The sequence below is a fragment of the Somniosus microcephalus genome, unplaced genomic scaffold, assembly GCF_052327205.1.
Source record: "Somniosus microcephalus isolate GS21.2 unplaced genomic scaffold, FLI_Smic_1.0 unresolved_chr1, whole genome shotgun sequence".
Classification (NCBI taxonomy): Eukaryota; Metazoa; Chordata; class Chondrichthyes; order Squaliformes; family Somniosidae; genus Somniosus; species Somniosus microcephalus.
The window spans coordinates 146,044,809-146,069,581 of NW_028225179.1; the positions used below are offsets into that span (position 1 = coordinate 146,044,809).

The window sequence follows — 24,773 nt, forward strand, 5'->3', positions numbered from 1 at the left end:
GCACAGCAGTTATCATGGGTGACTTTAATCTACATATAGATTGGGCTAACCAAATTAGTAACAATACTGTGGAGGAGGAATTCCTGGAGTGTATACGGGATGGTTTCCTGGACCAATATGTCGAGGAACCAACTAGAGATCAGGCCATCTTAGACTGGGTATTATATACTGAGAAAGGATTGATTAGCAATCTTGTTGTGCGAGGCCCCTTGGGGAGAAGTGACCATAATATGATAGAATTCTTCATGAAGATGGAGAGTGAAGTAGTTGACTCAGAGACTAGGGACATGAATGAATTTAAATAAAGGAAAGTACGATGGTATGAGGCGCGAGTTGGCTAGGCTGGATTGGGGAACATTACTTAAAGGGTTGACAGTGGATAGGCAACGGCAAACATTTAAAGATCGCATAGAGGAACTACAGAATTTGTTCATCACAGTCTGGCATAAAAATAAAACAAAAAAGGTGGCACAAGCGTGGCTAACAAGGGAAATTAGGGATAGCATAAGATCCAAGGGGAGGACATATAAATTGGCAAGAAAAAGCAGCAAACCTGAGGATTGGGAACAGTTTAGGATTCAGCAAAGGAGGACAAAAGGATTAATTAAGAGGAGGAAAATAGAGTATGAGAGTAAGCTTGCAGGTAACATAAAAACTGACTGTAAAAGCTTCTATAGATATGTGAAGAGAAAAAGATTGGTGATGTCAAGTGTAGGTCCCTTGCAGTCAGAATCAGGGGAATTTATAATGGGTAACAAAGAAATGGCTGACCAATTAAATACATACTTTGGTTCTGTCTTCACAAAGGAGGACACAAATAACCTTCCAGAGATGTCGGGGAACATAGGGTCTAATGAGAAGGAGGAATTGAATGAAATCAGTATTTGTAGGGAAATGGTGTTAGGGAAATTGACGGGATTAAAGGCCGATAAATCCCCAGGGCCTGATAATCTACATCCTAGGGTACTTAAGGATGTGGCCCTAGAAATAGTAGATGCATTGCTGGTCATCTTCCAAAATTATATAGACTCTGGAACAGATCCCATGGATTGGAGGATAGCTAATGTAACCCCACTATTTAAAAAAGGCGGTAGAGAGAAAACGGGGAATTATTGACTAGTAAGTCTGACATCAGTAGTGGGGAAAATGCTAAAGTCCATTATAAAAGATGTAATAGCCGAGCACTTGGAAAACAGTGACAGGATCGGACAAAGTCAACATGGATTTACAAAAGGTAAATCTTGCTTGACTAATCTACTGGAATTTTTTGAGGATGTAACTGGTAGAATAGATAAGGGAGAACCAGTGGATGTGATGTATTTGGACTTTCAGAAGGCTTTCGATAAGGTCCCGCATAAGAGATTAGCGTGTAAAGTTAAAGCACATGGGATTGGGGGTAAGGTATCGACTTCGATAGAGAACTGGTTGGCAGACAGGAAGCAAAGAGTTGGAATAAACGGGTCTTTTTCCGAGTGACAGGCAGTGACTAGTGGGGTACCGCAGGGATCGGTGCTGGGACCCCAGCTATTCACAATATATATTAATGCTCTATACGATAGAACTAGATGTAATATCTCCAAGTTTGCAGATGACATAAAGCTGGGTGGGCATGTGCGCTGTGAGGAGGATGCCGAGAAACTCCAGTATGATTTGGACAGGCTGGGTGATTGGGCAGAGGCATTGCAGATGCAGTATAATGTGGATAAATGCGAGGTTATCCACTTTGGTGGCAAAAACAGGAAGGCAGATTATTATTGGAACGGCAATAGATTGGGAAAAGGGGAAGTGCAACGAGACCTGGGCGTCCTTGTGCACCAGTCGCTGAAGGTAAGCATGCAGGTGCAGCAGGCTGTTAAGAAGGCAAATGGTATGTTGGCCTTCATAGCGAGAAGATTCGAGGACAGGAGTAAGGATGTCCTGCTGCAGTTGTACAGGGCCTAGGTGAGACTACGCCTTGAGTATTGTGTGCAGTTTTGGTCGCCTTATCTGAGAAAGGATGTTCTTGCCGTGGAGGGAGTGCAGCGAAGATTCACCAGACTGATACCTGGGGTGGCAGGAATGACGTATGAGGAGAGATTGGGTTGACTGAGCTTATATTCGCTGGAGTTTAGAAGAATGAGAGGGGATCTCATTGAAACATAAAATTCTAACAGGACTAGACAGACTAGATGCAGGAAGTATGTTCCCAATGGCGGGAGAGTCCAGAAGCAGGGGTTACAGTCTAAAGAGAAGGGGTAATCCATGTAGGACAGAGATGAGGAGGAATTTCTTCACCTAGAGAGTGCTGAATCTGTGGATATCTCTACCACAAAAGGCAGTTGAGGCCAATTCATTAAATATATTCAAGAAGGAGTTAGATATATTTCTTAAGGCGAAAGGGATCAAGGGATATGGGGAGAAAGCAGGGACAGGGTGCTGAATTTGGATGATCAGCCATGATCTCATTAAATGGCAGAGCCGGCTCAAGGGGCTGTAAGATTCGCAAAATTGAGGGGGGGAGTTTCCTAGAGAGCAAATAATAAAAATGACAACAGAGAAGGTCATAGATTTAGGTAGCAGTGGGGAAATTAAAAACCAGAGCATGTCAGGAAGGGGCAGAAGGTATGGAGTAAAAGGTAAAGTAATAAAAAGGGCAAAAGCAGGAACTAAGTGTCACAAAACATATTTGAAAGTTCTCTATCTGAATGGACGTAGCATTTGTAACAAAATAGACGAGTTAATGGCACAAATAACTACATATGGGTATGATCTTGTGGACATTACAGAAACATGGCTGCAGGGTGACAATGCCTGGGAATTAAACATACCAGGTTATTTAACGATCAGGAAGGACAGGCAGGAAGGAAGGGGAGGTGGGGTGGCTATGTTAATAAAGGAAGGAATCACTGTAATACAGAGAAATGATATTGGGTCAAAAGATCAGGATAATGAAACAGTTTGGGTGGAGGTAAGGAATAATAAGGGGAAAAAAAACACTCGTGGGCGTAGTCTATAGGCCTCCGAACAGCTGCAACTCTGTTGGATGGAGTATCAATCAGGAAATAGTTGAGGCTTGTAATAAGGGAACATCTATAATTATGGGGGATTTTAACTGTCATATTAATTGGACAAATCAAATTGGGCAGGGCTGCCTTGAGGATGAGTTCATTGAGTGTATTAGGGATGGGTTGCTTGAGCAGTATGTAACTTAACTGACCAGGGGGCAAGCAAACTTAGATCTGGTCCTGTGTAACGAGACAGGATTAATTAATAATGTCCTAGTAAAGGATCCCCTTGGAATGAGTGACCATAACATAGTTGAATTCCATATTCAATTAGAGGGTGAGAAGGTTGGATCTCAAACAAGCATGCTAAGCTTGAATAAAGGAGACTATGAAGGTATGAGAGCGGAATTGAGTAGAGTGGATTGGGAAAATAGATTAAAGGGTAAGACGATACATGATCAGTGGTGTACATTTAAGGAGTTATTTTACAACTTCCAAAAAATATATATTCCACTGAGAAGAAAAGGGTGTAAAAGAAAAGACAGCCATCCGTGGCTAAGTAAAGAAATTAAGGATAGTATTCGACTAAAAACAAGGGCATATAAGGTAGCCAAATCTAGTGGGAGGATAGAGGATTGGGAAAACTTTAAAAGACAGCAAAAAGTAACAAAAAGATTGATTAAGAAAGGGAAGATAGATTATGAAAGTAAATTAGCAAAAAAAATAAAAACAGATAGTAAGAGTTTTTATAGTTATATAAAAAGGAAAAGGGTGGCTAAAGTAAATGTTGGTCCCTTGGAGGATGAGACCGGGAAATTAATGGTGGGAAATATGGAGATGGCAAAAATACTGAATGAATATTTTGTATCAGTCTTTACAGTAGAGGACACTAAGAATATCCCAACACTGGACAAACAGGGGGCTATAGGGGGGGAGGAGCTAAACACAATCAAAATCACTAAGGAAGTGGTACTCGGTAAAATAATGGGACTCAAGGCGGGTAAATCACCTGGACCTGATGGCTTACATCCTAGGGTCTTGAGGGAAGTGGTGGTAGGGATTGTGGATGCATTGGTAATAATTTTCCAAAACTCCCTGGACTCAGCAAAGGTCCCGGCAGACTGGAAAACTGCTAATGTAACACCCTTATTTAAAAAGGGCAGTAGAGAGAAGGCTGGAAACTATAGACCGGTTAGCCTAACATCTGTGGTAGGTAAAATTTTGGAGTCCATTATTAAGGAGACAATAACAGGACATTTGGATAATCATAATTTAATAGGAAAAAGTCAGCATGGTTTTATGAAGGGGAAGTCATGTTTGACAAATTTGCTGGAGTTCTTTGAGGAAGTAACATATAGGGTGGATAAAGGGGAACAAGTGGACGTAGTGTATTTAGACTTCCAAAAGGCATTTGACAAGCTGCCACACAAAAGATTATTGCTTAAGATAAAAAATCACGGGATTGGGGGTAATATTCTGGCATGGATAGAGGATTGGCTATCTAACAGAAGGCAGAGAGTTGGGATAAATGGTTCATTCTCAGACTGGCAATCAGTAACTAGTGGTGTTCCGCAGGGGTCAGTGCTGGGTCCCCAACTCTTTACAATCTATATTAACGATTTGGAGGAGGGGACCGAGTGTAACATATCAAAGTTTGCAGATGATACTAAGATGGGAGGGAAAGTAGTGAGTGAGGGGGACATAAAAAACCTGCAAAGGGACATAGACAGGCTAAGTAAGTGGGCAGAGATTTGGCAGATGGAATACAATACTGGAAAGTGTGAGGTTATGCACTTTGACAGGAAAAATCGTAGAGCAAGTTATTATCTTAATGGCAAGAAACTGGAAAGTACTGAAGTACAAAGGGATCTGGGGGTCCTGGTGCACGAAACTCAAAAGGTTAGTGTGCAGGTGCAGCAAGTGATTAAGAAGGCCAATGGAATGTTGGCTTTCATTGCTAGGGGGATAGAATATAAAAATAGGGAGGTATTGCTTCAGTTGTACAAGGTATTGGTGAGACCGCACCTGGAATACTGCATACAGTTTTGGTGTCCATACTTAAGAAAAGACACACTTGCTCTCGAGTCAGTACAAAGAAGGTTCACTCGGTTAATCCCGGGGATGAGGGGATGGACATATGAGGAGAGGTTGAATAGATTGGGACTCTACTCATTGGAGTTCAGAAGAATGAGAGGCGATCTTATTGAAACATATAAGATTGTGAAGGGGTTGGATCGGGTGGATGCGGGGAGGATGTTCCTGATGATGGGTGAAACTAGAACTAGGGGGCATAGCCTTAGAATAAGGGGCTGCTCTTTCAAAACTGAGATGAGGAGGAACTACTTCACTCAAAGGGTGGTAGGTCCATGGAATATGCTGCCCCAAAAAGCTGTAGAAGCTACATCATTACATAAATTTAAAACAGAAATAGACAGTTTCCTAGAAGTAAAGGGAATTAAGGGTTACGGGGAGCGGGCAGGAATTTGGACATGAGTCTAGGTTCGGATCGGTCATGGCCCTGTGGGTAGCGGAGCGGGCCCAGGGGCCGTGTAGCCTGATCCTGCTCCTATTTCGTGTGTCTAATTCTGTTAGATTCAGGAGATGGTTCTGTGATAGTAGATTGGCGGTTAGGATCAGATCAGCCATGATCTTATTGAATGGCAGAGCAGGCTCACGGGGCCGATTGGCCTACTCCTGCTCCTATTTCTTATGTTCTTATGAATATTATTACATAAGGGTCTATTGGCAGAAGAGGCCTTGTTTTTAAAGACTGTTTTAAAAGAAGCCCAGAAAAAGGTACATTTAAAATGTCCGCCAGACCCCGTGACCAACCATTTGGGACTCTTTAAAATGGTTCCTGCAGTCCCCAGACAGCCTTTGTGGATTCAGCCCACAGTAAGTTCTGGAAGGCCGTTTCGGAGAAAAAGAAACCAGACAGAACACATACATATGGATTGGATGCAGATCCAATCAGATCGGCCTGTAGATAAAAAGGCCATCTAAATGTTTACCCAGACAAAGGGAAACAGTTTTATATTCATAAGGGGAGCATCAAAGGCCCATTAAAAACATCAAGAAGGCATTCAAAACAATACAAGGTCATTCCAGACCAGAGATGGCCATCATCGGCCATCCCGAAAGCAGTTTAAATATAATAACTACCCCGCTGTGCTACAAGCCCGCCAAAAGTTAAACAAAGACTAACCTTGATTTGGCGGGAGATAAAGGCTTCTCTTGAGAAGTATATTTGGGTTCCCGGGTGTGGTGTATGTAACCTGTACCACCTTAAGAGACTACCTTAAGAAGATGGACTACTTTCTCTTGCTACTGTATATTGTAGTACCGATGGTGACCACACCGGTATATAAGCTCTGTGTAGTAATTTGTAAAGCAGTTCAGCCCTGACCTTCAAGTAGTAAAGACCTGTTTAAGTTTTTCCTGTTGTCTGTGTCCAGTTATTTAAAATAAGTATATCTGGAACACACAGACTCAACAGTGGCGACGAGTCGATCTTACCCAGCGGCAATTGCATCCAAGGCAGCTTCGTCCCCAGAACGGACGTCGAGAAGAGGCATCCGCCCTCATCATCCTGCTGAGCACCGCATTCGCACGGGAGGCATCGAGAACCCGGGTTGGAATTGCTGACCACGAAGTCCACCATCAGCAACAGGCAGTGATCATCCTTCTTCCACGGCAGTGGGTAAGCCGATCTAGCGACACGGGCAGAAAGTCGGCCGCGTTGTCAGTGGAGAAGGGGGGTGAGACCGGAGGAAAAAGGGTGGAGAACTCGACCGCAGCCGGTGTAAAGGGCCGGGCTGCAATCGGAACAGACGCGCAGCAAGAAAGGAAGCGCTAATGCCCACGAGGACAGCGGGGAGTAAAAGCAGCAGCATCGGGGGAAATTAAGGACCGCTGGGAGGCGAGAACGGCAACAGCGCGGTAATCGCCATTGTAGCCAGCGGGGGAAGAAGCCAAGCGCGGGAAGCCGCCATTTTAGTAGGCGCAGGAAGAAGACAAGTGCGGGAAAAGCCGCCAAGCGCGGGAAGCCGCCATTTCGGAAAAATTTGGAACAGGTGCTCACCAGATTGAAAGAGTATGGACTTCGAGTTAATCGCCAGAAATGTGAGTTCTTTCAGAAGCGAATCTCGTACTGTGGTCACGTCATTGACCAGGAGGGGCTTCATAAGTCACCTGACAAGATCAAAGCTGTTGTGAAGGCTCCCGCTCCAGAAAATGTATCCCAGTTGAGGTCGTTCCTAGGGTTGATTAACTATTACCACAAGTTTCTGCCAAATTTATCCAAGGTACTACACCCGCTGAACGCTCTTTTACAAAAGGGAGTGCCATGGAAGTGGAGCGAGGACTGTAAGCGGGCCTTTCACAAAAGCAAGGCATTGATCACCTCTAAGGAAGTGTTGGCTCACTTTAACCCAATGCTGCCTATTCGTTTAGCTTGTGATGCTTCTCCATATGGTATTGGGGCAGTGCTATCACATAAGTTGCCAAATGGCTTGGAAAGACCAGTCACATTCGCATCCAGATTATTGACCTCCGCTGAGCGCAACTATGCTCAGATAGATAGGGAGGCTCTCAGCCTCGTGTGGGGAGTAAAAAAATTTAATCATTACCTGCAAGGCCAAAGGTTCACGCTGCTGACAGACCACCAGCCGTTGGTTTCCATTTTTAACCCTAAGAAGGGTGTTTCGGTGATGACAGCGCAGAGGCTCCAGAGATGGTCCCTTTTCCTAGGGGCACATCAATATGAGATCGAATTCAAAGGTACAAAGCAACATGGTAATGCTGATGGGCTGTCATGCCTGCCACTACCTACAGCGGAAGAGGCACCGACAGTTGACCCTGTTGAGTTATTTCACTCGACCATCATCGAATGTTTACCAGTCACCAATGCGAGTATTGAGAGAGAGACCAGGAACGACCCGACACTGTCTCGGGCCTACAAATTGACAGTGAAGGGATGACCAGCACATGGCGAACCACTGTTACCGGCATTCTCAGCCAGACGAGAACAGCTGTCCATTTGTCAAGGAACATTGATGTATGGAACAAGGGTGATTATTCCTCCTAAATTAAGGGAGAGAGTTCTGAAGGAACTGCATGAAGGTCATCTGGGGGGAGTCAAGATGAAAAGCCTTGCTAGGGCTTATGTGTGGTGGCCAGGTATCGACAAACAAATAGAGGATCTGACTAAAAGCTGCTCAGGGTGCCAAAAAGTTCAAAATGCACCTCCAATTGCACCGCTGCATCCATGGGAATGGCCTTCAACCCCATGGCAACGTGTACATATCGACTTTGCAGGTCCATTCATGGATTCCATGTTTTTGATAGCGGTAGACGCACATTCTAAATGGCCAGAAGTAATTAAGATGGCGACCACTACCTCGGAAAAGATGATCGCAGTTCTAAGAACCATATTTGCAAGAAATGGATTGCCAGAACAAATATGTTCAGACAACGGACCGCAGTTCGTGTCAGAAGAATTCCAGAAATTCATGAAGAAGAATGGGGTGAAACACTATACATCTGCCCCATATCATCCGGCTACAAATGGGTTGGCCGAGAGATTTGTACAAACGTTCAAAAAGGCGATAAAGGCCATGAGCGAAGACCATATTCCACTACAACACAAGGTGGACAATTTCCTAATGGCATATCGAAACGCCACACATGCAGTGACAAATCAAAGCCCTGCCATGATGTTTTATAACAGGAGGTTGCGGTCCAGGTTGGATTTGTTAAAACCAAATGTGCGTAGGGAAGTCGAAAACAAGCAGTTCCATCATGTAAATAACAAGACCACTCGGAGTTTCGAAATAGGACAACCAGTGTTAGCCCGGGACTATAAGAATGAGAAATGGCAATCTGGAACAATTCGTGCCAGACAAGGACCCCTGATGTACACGGTAGAGATTGGTGAAAACGTAATACGACGTCATGCTGACCAACTTGTAGAATCGAGAACAAGGGTCGAACCCATGGCTATGGCAGAGACACCAGTGGAAGAAATTATTGAACCTGTAGCATCTACCTCAAACGCGAACGTACATGATGATGTTCAATCCATAAGAGATCAGTTAGAGGAGTCACCCCAGCAACCAGAATCAGAGACCCCTGAAAGGCGTTATCCAACTCGGATCAGGAGGCCTCCTCAGAGACTGAATCTTTGAACAGTTTGCATGAAAGTTGAATATATGTTATCCATGTTATGTTTAAATTGGGGTGTACACTGTTAAGCTAAAAAGGGAGGAATTGTGGTGTATGTAACCTGTACCACCTTAAGAGACTACCTTAAGAAGATGGACTACTTTCTCTTGCTGCTGTGTATTGTAGTACCGGTGGTGACCACACCGGTATATAAGCTCTGTGTAGTAATTTGTAAAGCAGTTCAGCCCTGACCTTCAAGTAGTAAAGACCTGTTTAAGTTTTTCCTGTTGTCAGTGTCCAGTTAATTAAAATAAGTATATCTGGAACACACAGACTCAACACCGGGTTAGCCATGGGAAGGAGGAGCCATTAGGGAACCAGCCACCAGCGATCAGCCAGACGCACTTTTGAGCTTGTCCTTTTGAGAGCCATAGAGAAACGTCAATCCAGAGACCAAGAAGGTGATTCGAGTCTGCGTCCCGCCCCGGGGTAACCATCAGGAGATCATCAACAAACCCCGGGCCGTTGACGAGACAAAAGGGCAGCAGCCCTACAGAAGAAATCTAGCTGAAAATGGTAACCAGCTAGAGACCTCTAACCGTGGTCAAACAGATGGTCTCCGTCCCCACCGACGTCCAGGCCTGCCAGTGTCCAGCCTGTCCGTGACCTTCACCTCAAGGAAGAAGAGAGAGTGTCGCAGCCCGCAGCGCTGACCACGTGGAGACAGGACGCCTGAAAGGATCAAAACGCAGGCCTGTTTCAAAACTCTATACTTTCCAACTGGATTGGTGAGCATGTTTCTGGCCCCTCACAATCTGATCTAGATAGGCTTAGGGGGGTGGGCAGTTAAGGGGTAATTTTAACAATGAGTTGTTGTCCCTCGATGTTCCGTGTGTTTCCCCATTTCGTGATGACTGTTGTAAAGAATAATATGCCTGTATATATCCTAGCCAGTACTGTATTATGATTTGTTTTTCCCTCCCATGTACCTTATTGGTTTGCAGTTTGATTTGTTCCTTTATGCAATAAAGTTTCATTTTGTTTTCATTAAACCTGGCCTATAGAATATTCTCTGCATTGTAGTTCCTGCCTCAAAGTCCAGTGTCTAGAGCCTAAGGGGCGAGTGGGTCGAACCACTCAAGGTTTTACTGTGCAAAAGAAAGAGAGGCCTCTAGAGAGAGAAACCTCTGCAAGATCTCTAAGAAAAACCCTTACAGGGCCGAGTGGCCTACTCATGCTCCTCTCTTCTATGTTTCTATGTTTCTAAATCCAATAGTGAATTCAACAAAAACTTACATTTATATAGTGCCTTTAACGTAATAAAACTTCTTTACCCAGAGAGTGGTGAGAACGTGGAACGCGCTACCACATGGAGTGGTTGAGGTGAATAGTATAAATGCATTTAAGGGGAAGCTAGATAAACACGAGGGAGAAAGGAATAGAATATGTTGATGGGCTTAGTCTACGAAGGGTGGGAGGAGGCTCGTGTGGAGCACAAACACCAGCATGGCCCTGTTGGGCCGAAAGGCCTGTTTCTGTGCTGTAAATACTCTGTAATTCAATGTAATATTCTAGGTTTTGATGGCACACCCTGCACGATCTTGAAGACTGTGTCAAAGAGGGACAAAGGAAACCAAAAACAAATAAATAAACAGCTACCGTTAAAAACTTCATGCTGTCCTGTTCACTCAGCTCTTGTTCAATATCCTGAACAGCGACTGAAAGCGATGAGATTTCCTCCGTTATCTTCTCAATCCTCTCCTTCATCTCCCGACTGTTTTTCTCTTTCTCCAGTTTCAGATCTTCCAACACAATCCTCTTTTCCTCACGGAGAAACTGGTGAAGTTTTTCAAATTCTGCTTTAATCTGTTTCTCTGTCTTTACGCCTTGGTCCTTTGGAAAAGAATAGTGAGATTGAAAAAACAAATGAGCATTTTAAAAAGGTTGTGCAGCCTGTGCAGTTCTCTTCATACAAGAATCTTTTAGAGAAAAACATTCTCTGCTGCAGTGAAATCCAGTTAATGGGGACCAGATGATAATTTATTCAGTAGAGGGAGCTCTAACTGTGGATCGAGCTGCTGTATTTTCTTTAATTCCGATTTCACCAGCACAAGGGAAGTGTCTGAGCTAATTCAATGATTTGCTAAATTGAGGTTTTACTTTGGTAATGGACATTCAACAGTTCAAAGAAAAACAAATCATGATTGGAAAATATACAACAAAGTGACATCAAATGTACCTGAATGTGGGTTAATGTTTTCACATAATCACGTTTTACAGAGTCACATTCCTTCTTCTTGTCCTGGACCGGCTTCAGTAAGGTTCGCAGCTCCTCCTGAACAAAGATCAGTTAATTTGTACACTTTTGTGCCATAAACAGCTGAAAATTAAATACCATCTAATTTAATCAATGAAAATTCTCAGAGCATTCATTCCCTCGAATATAGAAGATTAAGGAGTGATCTAACTGAGGTGTTTAAGGTGATTAAAGGAGTTGCGAGGGGAGATAGAGAGAAACTATTTCCTCTGGTGGGAGAGTCCACAGGGGGGCAGAACCTTAAAATGAAAGCCAGGCCGTTCAGGGGTGATGTCAGGAAGCACTTCTTCACACAAAGGGAAGTGGAAATCTGGAACTCTCCCCCCCAAAATGCTGTAAGGCTGGGGGTCAATTGAAAAATTCAAAACTGAGACTGAAGGATTTTTGTTAGCAAGGATATTAAGGGTTACAGAACCAAGGCAGCTAGATGGAGTTAAGATACAGGTCAGCCATGATCTAACTGACCGGCAAAACAGGCTCAATGGGCTGAACGACCTATTCCTGCTCCTATGTACAGCTCAGACTTTTATGGGACCCCTTTTTCTTCACATTCAGCAGTTTCTGAGATAGATTTTCAGCTTGCTGTGTGGCATAAAACTGGTGTTAGGGATCGGCCGCCCGCTACAGGAACCACCTGATTCCATTTCCTTTGAAAAAAGAAAGACTTGCATTTATATAGCGCCTTTCACGACCACCGGATGTCTCAAAGTGCTTTACAGACAAGGAAGTACTTTTTGGAATGTAGTCATTGTTGGAATGTGGAAAATGCAGCAGCCAATTTGCGCACAGCAAGCTCCCACAAACAGCAATGTGATAATGACCAGATAACCTGTTTTTGTTATGTTGTTTGAGGGGTAAATATTGACCAGGACACCGGGGTAACTCCCCTGCTCTTCTTCGAAATAGTACTTTGGGATCTTTTACGTCCAACTGAGAGAGCAGACGGGGCCTCAGTTTAACAGCTCATCCAAAAGACGGCACCTCCGACAGTGCAGCACTCCCTCAATACTGCACTGGAGTGTCTGCCTAGATTTATGTGCTCAAGTCCCTGGAGTGGGACTTGAACCCACAACCTTCTGGCTCAGAGGCGAGTGTGCTACCAACTTTTTAAAAAATATACTTTATTGAACATTAGGAACATTTACAACATCGTGATCATTTCATTGTATCATACGAATCAATTCTGCCGCTCTGCACAGCCATTCCGCCACCATATTTTAACATCAAAACCTGAAGTTTAAATTTTCTCCTGTAACATATATTAATCGATTGTACTTTAAAAATTGATTGTAAAATACTATCTTTAAAGTCCTTTCTAAATAAAACATCCACAGAGCCATATAATGATCTTTTAGCTTATATTTAAAATACTCTTTTAGATTGATTCTCCTCCCCTTAAAAAGCAGAGCATTCCTTCTTTGCACAATCACGAATCTAGCCAAACTGACATTAAATTAATTGCCGCTTCTCTAGACTCGGGCAGACTCTCCTGCCATCCCCATCTCAAAATTGAGTCCCACGGGATTCCCATTCTCGCTCTTCGGTCCCCACCCAGCAAAACAGCTTCACACAACTGTTGAACTTAGTACTTAAAATCATTTAACTGTGGACATAACACCAGTAAATGGGACAGAGTCTCACCCGTGTCCCACACACTGGGCAAGTTGCCGCCTCCACTCGTCCAATCTTGCACAAGACCGTCATGGTAAAAATCCGGTTATGAGCCAATTTGAAATCTAGTTCAATCCATTCTGGACATTTAAAATTCGCCCACACTCCCTTCCAAATCCTATTGAAGTCCAGCTGTGGGTATATACTCTGCCAAAACTCCTGGCCAGCAGGTGTCTTGAATCTCCATTCTCTAAATAACTCATAGAAATCTCGAATATTACAGTTGTCTATTTGGACCAACTCTCCCCCTTTCTCCAGCCGAAAGCTTGGAAAAGCGGGACGCATTTTACTTCCTTTGGAGATTTCCGCATTTATTTCTTCCATCCAATCCTGTGGCATTGCCCTCACAATCTTCTCATACATGATCCCTATTGCTTTTTCCTCTACCTCCTCATCCTCCTCCCACACCATGTCCCTCACTGTCGCTTCTGGCAACCAACCTGGAATTACCTCGTATAATCCATCTTTCACACATATAATACCAGCTTTTATAAAAGCTTGATTAAATAAAGCCTCTCCTTCGATGTTGACCCACCTGTTCAAAAATAAGGGCTGTTCTAAAAATTCCTCAGTCCCCTTGGGCATAAACTGCACACTTTTTAAAAATTGGGCCCAAGTCTCTATAACCCCCTTATAAAATCTAGGGAGAAGTTTAATCAATTTCAAAAACATATTGGCCCAGAAATTTGGGTCTCCACGGGTGAGTACGCACGGGGTATTCACCCGTAAGCCCAATGGAAGTGCCGGTTTCCTGCATGCACTGCGCATGCGCGGGAAACCAGCACTTCCGTTCCCCTGAAAGAAGGGGTTCAGAGGTCGAACGCGTGCGCAGGAGAGGCTGCGCGTGCGCATCGAACTTCGTTTTTTTTGCAGCTTTTCCCGGGAGGGTAAGTCTCCACAAGTTACACTTTTAAAAAGCAGTCGCAAAGTCTGCTTTTTATAAAGTAAGTGGTGAATTAATTAAAATTAAAACATTTTTTCCACAGGTTTATTATTTTTAAATACTTTAAAGAAAGGTAAGTTTATTTTTAACCCCATTAGAAAATTTAAATTTTTTTTTCACAAATTTAAATTATTGTTTAAAATAGTTATTTCATGTCATTTATAGTTTATTTAAAAAATGTGATTAAAAAAAAAATTATTTGAAGATTTAGTGATGTTTTCGGGCTCGTAGTATTTATAAGTTTGACAGCCCTTCCTGTCAAACTTATGAATGAAGCATTCCCTGCTCCGATTGGCTCTCCATGGCCCACGTGATCCCAGGGGACGCATCGAACTAACTGCACCCCTGGGATACGCAAGCACTGCGCACCAGCAGTTGGAGCAGGCACAGGATCGGAATTCCATGGGGGCCCACAGATCAACGGCTGGCGCGCAAGGTAAGTGCAGGTCGGAGGCTTGCACCCGTGGGAAGCCCCCGATCCGAATTTCTGGGACATTATTGTATTCCATATACAATATCCCCAGCTCTCCTATCCCACTTTGTTTTAAAAAATGCTCAAAACAACTCTTCCAAAGACTTGTACTTTACTTCTGAAGAAATCTCTTCACCCATTTGATTCTAAAGGATTTTTTCTTCAAATCAATATCTGGGAAATTGAGTCCTCCCTGATTTCTCCATCCAATTATGGTATTGTAAGACAACAAGGCTGGTTTCCCTTCCCATAAAAATCTCACACAAGCCTCTCGGATGGACTTTTCCGCCCACTCAGGAATATCCTGCACCGTCAATAAGTACTATAGCTTAGATAGCAGGAGAGCAGACACCACTGTCGCTCTTCCTTGCACTTTCAACCACCTTCTTTCCCATCTTCTCAAAATCTTTTTAATTTTCATAACCTTCGGTTCCCAATTTAATCGATCCACTTCATCCCTGTCTTTCTTGCACCCCATATGCACCCCGAGAACTTCCAAAACCTCCACCACCTTAAAGGGACTTTCCCTCAACCATTCCCCCCTACCCCTTCCTGCAACCAGGCATTGGGACTTACTATAATTCACTCTGGCTCCTGAAGCTCTACAATATTCTTCCACTACATCCATAGCTTTCCTCACTGACACCCCATTTCTCAATGTTAAGGTTGTGTCATCTGCATATTGGTGTATCACCGACACCAGCCCAGAACTAGGAACCGCAACCACAACTACACCTTGTTTCTTTTGCATCATGTAACCTAATGGTTCTGTTACCAATGTGTACAACAATGGGGACAGGGGACAACCCTGTCTCGCTGATCTCTATCGGAAAATACTTGGATAAAAAACCATTACATTTAACACAGCTAAATATGTTTGAATAAAAAATCCTTATCCGCTCAATGAAATTTTCCCCGAAACCAAATGCTTCCAAAACCTTCAATAAAAACTCATGAGAGACCCTATCAAAGGCTTTCTCTTGATCTATCTTTAATACATAAGCCTCCCTTCCACTCTCTTCCATGAGATCTATCGCATCTCGGATTGAGACCACAGAGTCTGCGATGTCCCAGCCTATGACTCCATAGGACTGAGAGGGCAAAACTATCTGTGGCAACTCCTCCTTCATACGATTTGCCATAACCCTCGCCAAGATCTTATAATCCACATTTAATAATGTGATGGGCCTCCAATTGTTCAGATCCCTTCTATCCCCTTTATTTTTATAAGCTAAGCTTATGACACCTCTCCTCATATGTGGGGCCAGGCTTCCCTCAATTTTAATTTCCTTAAAAACTTCTAAGAGCAATGGACTTAAAATCTCGCAAAATTCTTTATAAAATTCTGCACTTAGTCCATCGGACCCTGGGCTTTTCCCCCCCTTCATTCCACTCATTGCTACTTTTATTTCCGCTAATCCTACTTCTTTGTCACACATGCTTCTCTCATCCTCCTTTAAACCCTCTTCAATAAAAGCACTAACCTTCTCCATCGCCAAATTGGAAATGTCTTCTTTTGTATATAACTCTTGATAAAAGCTGCTAGCCGCCTCTAAATTTCCCCACTTTCATGAATGATCTTCTCCCCAACCAACACTCCAATTAACGATAATCTCTGTTGCAGCTTCTCTTACTCTAGAAAATATCTAGTGCATCTTTCGCCCTCCAATGCATCTCTAGCCTTTGCACGGAGAATGGCCCCCTTGCATTATTCAGCTTGCAAAAATTCCCACTCTTCCTTTAGCACCTGGATCTTGGCCTCAGCTCCCTTATCCCCTCCATCAACTGCTTTACAGACATCCGTAAACCTTTTGTTTATATTCTCTTCTCGACACCGGTTAGCTGCCGCTCTCTTTTTCCATAACATACCAAAAAGTTTTTACCTCATATTTGAAATTGTCCCACCAAACTCTTCTTTCTTTCAAGAACAAAGGTTCCTTCCGAGCATTCTTTATTATATTTAAACTCCCTTCTTTATAAGCAATTTCTTTCAGGTATTGATTGTTTAAAATCCACAGCCCTGAACCGATCTTAACTCTGCTGTGATCACTAAAAAATATTTTTTTATAATAAATCTCCATCACCTCAGAACTTAACCCTTCCCGCATGAACACAAAATCTATTCGGCTCTGTTTTAAAACATCAACCACCCAACCTGCTCTAGAGAACTCCCTTTTTATGGGGTTCCGGTCCCTCCATAAGTCTCTCAAATTTAAATTTGCCATCATTTTTAAAATCATCCCTCTGGAGTTATCATTCTTAAAGGTCATCTGGGCTGAAATGTCCATCCGAAATAAAAATACATTAAAATCCCCCACTATACAAGGATTTTCCACCTCGGCCACTTCAGTGAATAACCTCCGAAAAAACTCAGGTCGCTTGCAATGGTCGTTCGGTGCATAGATATTAAAGAGATCGCAATTAAATTCCTCCATTTTTACCCTTAGCCGTAAAAATCTCCCCTCAGTGTCCTTGTCCACCAAGGCAACATTCTCTTTTATGGACGGACTCACGAAAACAGCCACTCTCTACAGTTATTGTTTGTACAACTTGCAAACACCTCTCCCTTCCAAACCTTCTGAACTCTTTCTAGGATATCCTCATCCCAAAAGGTTTCTTGCAGACACAACAAGTCCGTGCCTTTAAAACCTGCAACAACTGCTGCAATTTCTTCTCACCCCTCAGTCCGTTCTCATTAACCGAGACCAATGTAATCATGGCTCCAAAGAAGGGAAGTATGCCCAATAATCTCCCCATCATTTAATCTCTGGCTCTTCCCTCCTCACATGCTCCTTCTCAACTTTTCAGGCAGCTGTTGCTTTTTCCTGCAGCCTCCAACTCTTTTTCACCTCCTGTTTGAACCTTCCCTGCTGTTTCAGCCTCTTCCTTGCATTAAGTTTGGGCCCGGGAGCTGCCCTTTCTCCCTCCTTCTGCCCCTCACTAACCTTTCCCTTTTACATGATGCCATCCTACCCCCCACTTCCATGTCTCTGTCCCCCTCTAATTCCCCACTCTCAAGCTCTTCTGTAACCCTCTGTGCCTGCTCCCCGTCAGATACATAATCCTGCTCCCCGTCAGATACATCATCTCCCATAGAGAGTCTTCCTGCTATCGAGGTTTCTCCAACAGTGCCGTTCCTTTCAACCTCATCTCCACCGCTGACCCTTGCTCCCTGATCCTTCTCTCTCTGGGACAATGGCATACCTATATTGCTCCCTTCTGGCGTCTTTGTCTCACCGCTCCCATCTTGCTGCCCCTTAAAGGCTCCTGCCTCTTGCACCCTCTCCTTGTCTTGCCCCCCCTGCTCACCGAGATGTCTGACTCCTCGTCTTTCTTTGGAGTACTTACATTTACCATGCACCCCGCTCCCGCCTCCTCTTCCCCCGTGGACACCAGATTCTTTAGGGAGAGCTGAACTGTATTAAGGCTCGAGTCTGCACTTGACCCTTGATGCCTTCTGCTGTTTTTGTTCTTTTCCACTGTACTTGGTGTGTTTTTCACCATCTCCATCCTGTTCTCTGCTCCACAATTTTCTGCCACTTCCTGCGCTCTTTTCTCCTTCAATTTACCAGCTGTGTCCTGTGACTGCTCCACTCCTCCGGCCGTTCCACTCACACCTCCTGCTCCTTCTCCCATCTCCTCATCACTCATAGAGCTTCCGTCTGCCTCACACTCACAGCGGGTGGGGCCTTTGTGATACACCCCACAGCTCTCCGCCTTGCAGCTCCGAACGATGTGTCTAGACTCGCCACAGTTATAACAGTACAAGTCTGGACAGTTTCTTGCAAGATGGTCCTGTCCAAGTCAATAATCACAAACCATCACTCGGTTATCATGCAGTACTCAGAAGTACTGCACTCCTTCCATTGTCTCGAATTTCATGCTGTATGGTAATGACTTCACCCCCTCTGGGAACTGCACCTTTACATAACTGGTTCCATCTGCTACCTGTGTTTCTGGATAGTACCTCCGCTTTATTGCTGAGCAAATTTTAATGTCCCACGACTCCAACTTTTTGATTAGCACATCGTCCTCAATATAAACTGGCAAGTTTAAGAATGAGACCACCACCTCTTCCGAATATAGCAGACATACCTCCAAGAACTTATCGCCAACTTTCAGACTGAGTAAAAGTCTTTCCACCTCCTCTCGGCCACTGACCGTCACCTCGAACCCAACATTCGGCTTTGGTCGGCAGGCAAAGCAGCTTCCCTCGCCACAGTCCTCATGTACCGCTTGGATAATATCCCAAGCTCGTATCTCCTTATTCTCGCACTGAACCACCACCACGTTTTCTTTTCCAAACCTCCTGGGGTCCCGGCCCAAATCTTTGGGCCTTTTTCTTACCCTTCCAACCACAGTTTCTCCCCTAATTAAATTAATCTTGGGAACACTGTCCTCTGAGGGTCCCGGCACTCCGGAACCCTCAGCAGCCATCTGGCTGTTGTTTATGGGCCAAAAAGGCCCTAAAACCTGAAAACAAAAACTCCAAAACCCACCACCAACTTTTTACAAACTCACTCCAACTCCCGGCAGCGATCAGGCAACCAGTAACACCTGGTTCACTCCTGGTCCCTCCCACCTAGAGACTGCTACACACTGAGCCACTGGCTGACACGAATCATGAACATGTGGACCGAGATATGAAGTTAATAGAGAATGAGAGGCTTTGGTTTATTTTAAGCTGATTTGAAGGACTGGCCAGAAATTAACTCGACTATTACTGTACTCACTCTTGTTGAGCCCATGCTGTTGAAACCATTTCTCTTCTTACTAATAAACAACCGTGCCGTAGACGCCATTACACCCATGAGTAAATGCCACAGGAGTTCCACTGCTTTATAATACAATGTTAATCTAGTGAGTCGGTCATATCTCAAAGTGTTACATGTGTCACAGTCGAAAGGGTCAAATCTCAAAATGTCCATCATACTCCTACCGATTGGCTGAAATAAATACACTGTTATTAACCATGTTGATTTGCACGGGTAGAGACAGGTCGGAGATTTGCCCAATCAGGAACTACGAATCCACCTAGAACCAACCAATGAGGTTGTTTGGCTTTTTCTCAATCCTACCAATCAGGACTCAGAAATTGCAACAAAATGACCAATAAAAGTTACTCAAATCTTTCTTTACTGATGTATTTTCACTGCCAGGTTGTTTCCTCAGCTTCCCCAATAGATACAGCTTAAAATACATGTTACTAGTAAATTCCCCATAGCATTGCCGAGAGCTGGTTGAAGATATCGGTGTTTTCCATTCAGAAGCTGGTGATGGAATTGGGAGAAAGAATTCAGAAACTCACCCACAGAGCCTCCTAGAGTGCAGAGTCTGCAACTACATCACAGCAATGCTGACAGGGCACTTTACAATGCGAAATGTTGACACAAAAATATAACCAAAAATGGTGATAATAGGAAGTAGGTTTGAGGACAGCCACTATGTATCCTCCACAAGATTTTTAGTAATATATCTATATATATAAATGAGTTTGTCTGTCTGTCTGTGTGTATGCGCGCGGTAAACTCAAAAGGTATAGAGCGTACCTACACATACGTTATATCAAAAGAAAGCTTATGATTAGGGGAGTGTCACAGGCATGTTTATTTTTTGGTCAGACAAAAATTGTTCAGACAGTTTACAAAAAACGGACAAAGTCCGCTCATTTTAACAAAGCTTCTTCAGCGCGACTGACGAGTGGATGGACCAATCGACAGGCCGCATTAGCATTGAGTGACGTGATGGTTGACCAATCCTACGGGGGAACCGCGGTATGATGCGTCACGGGGGGCGTTTCATGGCGTGTGTGGGCGGGGCCTAAGCCTGCGGCCTGCCGTGAGTGCGGGACTGGGAAAAGAGATACAGAGACAGAGACAGAGAGAACCGCGTGGCCCGAGAGCCCGAGAGAAAGCGAGCGGGGGAGCGGCGGCGGCGGGCCGGTGCGGGAGCTGAGCTGAGGTGAGTCGGGCCGGGCCTGAGGCGCTAGGCCACGCACGGGGGCTCCGGCTCACTGCGGCCGGGCTCTGAGTCCAACCCCTTCCCTGGGGTGTCTTCCTCTCTTCTCTATCTCCTTCCCTCACTCTCTCCTTCCCTCTCTCTCTCTCTCTCCTTCCCTCTCTCTCTCTCTCTCCTTCCCCCTCTCTCTCTCTCCTTCCCCCTCTCCCTCTCTTTCTCCTTCCCCCTCTCTCTCTCTCTTCTTCCCCTCTCTCTCTCTTTTTCTCTCTCTCTCCTTCCCTCTCTCTCTCCTTCCCTCTCTCTCTCTCTCTCCTTCCCTCTCTCTCTCTCCTTCCCTCTCTCTCTTTCTCCTTCACTCTCTCTCTCTCTCCTTCCCCCTCTCTCTCTCTCTCCTTCCCTCTCTCTCTCCTTCCCTCTCTCTCTCTCTCTCCTTCCCTCTCTCTCTCCTTCCCCCTCTCTCTCTCTCCTTCCCCCTCTCTCTCTCTCTCCTCCCCCCCTCTCTCTCTCTCCTTCCCCCTCTCTCTCTCTCTCCTTCCCCCTCTCTCTCTTCTTCCCTCTCTCTCTCCTTCCCTCTCTCTCTCTCCTTCCCCCTCTCTCTCTCTCCTTCCCCTTTCTCTCTCCTTCCCCCCTCTCTCTATCCTTCCCCCTCTCTCTCTCCTTCCCCTCTCTACTCTTCCCCCCTCTCTCTCTCTCCTTCCCCCTCTCTCTCTCTCTCCTTCCCCCTCTCTCTCTCTCCTTCCCCCTCTCTCTCTCCTTCCCCCCTCTCTCTCTCCTTCCCCCTCCCTCCTTCCCCCCTCTCTCTCTCCTTCCCCCCTCTCTCTCTCCTTCCCTCTCTCTCTCCTTCCCTCTCTCTCTCCCCTTCCCTCTCTCTCTCCCCTTCCCTCTCTCTCTCCTTCCCCCTCTCTCTCTCCTTCCCCTCTCTCTCTCCTTCCCCCTCTCTCTCTCTCCTTCCCTCTCTCTCTCCTTCCCTCTCTCTCTCTCCTTCCCCCTCGCTCTCTCTCCTTCCCCCTCTCTCTCTCCCCTTCCCCCTCTCTCTCTCGTTCCCCCCTCTCTCTCTCTCCTTCCCTCTCTCTCTCTCTTTCCCCCTCTCTCTCCTTCCCTCTCTCTCTCTTCCTTCCCTCTCTCTCTCCTTCCCTCTATCTCTCCTTCCCTCTCTCTCTCCTTCCCTCTCTCTCTCTCTCTCCTTCCCCCTCTCTCTCTCTCCTTCCCCACCTCTCTCTCTCTCTCTCCTTCCCCCCCTCTCTCTCTCTCCTTCCCCCCCTCTCTCTCTCTCATTAATGTCAATGATAACATTGCAAAATTATAATTCTGCTTGCTACCTCCAAATTCACATAGAAGGAAAACTGTAAAACCTGGAGTATATGGCTACTGGTGATCCCCATTAACAGAAAACAAACTTAAAGAACCACCTCCTGGGTGCTTAGCAAGAGTTCTTCAATCCCAACAGTTTTATAAACAGTTTTATAAACATGGCAGAGAGTTCTTCAGTTCCCTCGGCAATGCCGGGTACTCCAGCTAGTAGATAATATAACAAGCATATAGAAACTGATACAATTACATAGATTGTACAGCACAGAAACAGGCCTTTCGGCCCAACTGGTCCATGCTGGTGTTTATGCCCCACAGGAGCCTCCCCCCACCCCTCTTCATCTACCCCCATCAGCATAACCATCTATTCCTTCCTCCCTCATGTACTTATCTAGCTTCCCCTTAAAGGCATCGATGCTATTTGCCTCAACAACTCATTGTGGTAACAAGTTCCACATTTCTCCTGAATTGAACAGCAAGTGCGAAGCTTGGTTGATATACAAATGTCAATCGAACCCAGAATAATTCAACTCACTTCTCCAACAGGATTAAAAATAATCAAATGTTTGTTCTGAATCAGGCACAGAACAAAAGAGAGACTGAAGCAGCCTGATTGTCAAGTAGCTTTGCTCTAAAAAATCCGCTTATTGCCATATTGGCCACTGAAGCACAGGACAGCTTCTTTACCAATACTACTTTTCCCTGCTACAGTTTTATAGATGTAGGCATCAAGCCCACACGACCCTATGGTTGTAAGCAAGATAGATTTAGCTGTGAGGTCTGAAACCTTGGGGACCTATCCAAAACATTATAATCTGCCTTTGCTCCTTACAGATATTGACTGACTTGCTGTTTATTTCTAGCATTTTCTGTTTTTATTATCAGTTCCATCATTCTACGTTGAAGTATTTTCTGTTGTTAATGGAGAGGGGGAGGTGCAGTTTCTCTGTACAAGCTAAATGCGTGACATAGTGCACCTGAAATTCACGAAGATATAGTTAGCAAACAATAGTTAAATTTACCCATAAATTGGCCCAACTCCTGTTGGATGTCAATCCAGTAAGTTTTCTCCACGTAACCTCTCTCAGGGGCCTGGGTTTGAGTTTTGCTTTACTCATTGTAGGGGTTGCAAAATTTCCCCTATTTTCCCTGAAGATTTGAAAATATTGGTCCACATCGTGGACGAAGAATTGGGTGATGGGACTTGTCTACAATGTTTTAAAAATATGCCAGAACCGCAAAAGACTGTTCGGAGATGGAAAGAACGTGGACAACACGGGAGTCGTGGAGCTCTGTGGAAAATATTCACACATCCGAAGACAGTACTTTATTAATAATATCATTCCCTGGAGTTTGGGCAATCACAAAAGGTTTTAAAATGGCTACAGAACCGTGGGGTTTGGAAAGCCTGTACAGCTTGTAATGTTGCCTGTGTGAAAAAGTGGGTGGATACAGGGGCTGTGAGTCAGACCTGCCAATCAAAGGGAGGTTTCCTTCAGAAGCACTTGAAGTTGTTTATTTACATAAGAGATTTGCCCACTTGAGAATTGACCGCAAGACAATCGATTTGAAACTGCTATGTTGACACAGCCATTCAGAACTACTCAGACACACAATGAGAGACTAAAACCCTGGAATGGAGTTTTGAAAGGCTACAGTTTAAGCAATGAATGGGTTTTTAAATCACCCAGCATTGGACTATAGGGCTGTTGCATTTCTCTTTTGTTTTAGCCCAGGTGTACTCCGGAAGTGGGCGGGAACATTTCGGCTCCACAGTGCAGACACACTACCCAGTCCAACCACTTTGAGTTAGCCAATCACAGCTTTTCTCTTGTGAATTGGAACTTTTTGGGCACGAATTTCCCAGACAGGCAAACAGCAGAGGGGGGAGGGGGCTCACAAGGTATATATGATAGCTGCTGAGAAGCTATGACTCTCTTTACTTCCTGGGACCACAGGTGAGCAGGGTGTTCTGACTCCTTGGCAAGGCAACCTAGCAGGAGTTAGGGGGGTGGTGATTTAAGGGTAATTGCTAAGATTGTTTAAGTAACATTGGAGCCATTTTATCCCTCGTTTTCGCTGTCTGCAATCCCCTGTTATATAGTTTTACTGTAATTACTGTGTTCGTGTGGTATAGTTTATTCTTTTGATTGTAGTTTATTTAGGTAATAAAACTTGATTTTTCTCTCATCCAAACCACTTGTCCGTTTTAAAATCATTAATTATAAGTTCCTCCACTCAGAACTGAAGGAGAGGTAGCGATTCGAAACCGCTGTTTGTAAATTGGTTTAGAGTGCAGCAGCAAAAGGCTGCTGACCAGGTGAATTACCGTAAACCAGATAAAAGGTGGGAATTGGTCAGAGCTCAGAGGCAAAGGCTGCTGGCCAGGTAAATTACCATAAACCAGTTAAAAGATGCCCCCCCCTTACACATCTCTACTCTTGGTGCAGTTGTAACTCGGTTTCCCCTCTGGTGTGGCTTCTGCTAGTATTGGTGCTCCTTTTGCAGCCATGACTATGTGCCCTGATGTGCCATTCTCTGGTTATCTGGTGTGACCACATCTACAATTGATGCTCCTGTTGTGGCCGTGGCAGTTTTTGCCTTTGTCCTCACCTGTTGCACCAACATTGTTTTCAGCTGCTGGACTCCTGGGCCGATACTGTATTCCCCATGAATGGCTCTCTAAACCCAGCACTGTCAAACCACAAATCCTTCGCCCAGCACTGCCACATCTTGTGATCCCACTCCCTCAGTGTACAATATATCCTGTTACTCCCTGTGAACAACCTACACCAGGATCTTTACAGCACTACAGAGTGTGCCGTGCAGTGAAAGGGCCAATCAACTTGTACTGATCTGTAAACTGGTTTTTAGAATAACGTGAAACTCTCACTTTCTTCTGCAACCTCAATACAAACACAAGCCTGTGTTAAAGGGGAAGCATTTCAAAAATCCAAG

General features: G+C 44.6%; 1 protein-coding gene across 1 annotated transcript in view; it reads right to left on the bottom strand.

Annotated features, from left to right (window-relative positions):
• The window catches only part of LOC147096201 (zinc-binding protein A33-like), a 53,934-nt gene that overhangs the window by 25,118 nt on the left and 4,043 nt on the right, over nt 1–24,773 (bottom strand). The window contains exons 2-3 of the mRNA XM_085975069.1: nt 11,386–11,481; nt 10,806–11,039 (exon numbers count right to left, since the gene is read on the bottom strand). Coding sequence (XP_085831195.1) covers nt 10,806–11,039; nt 11,386–11,481 — 330 coding nt within the window. The remainder of the gene's footprint in view (nt 1–10,805; nt 11,040–11,385; nt 11,482–24,773) is intronic.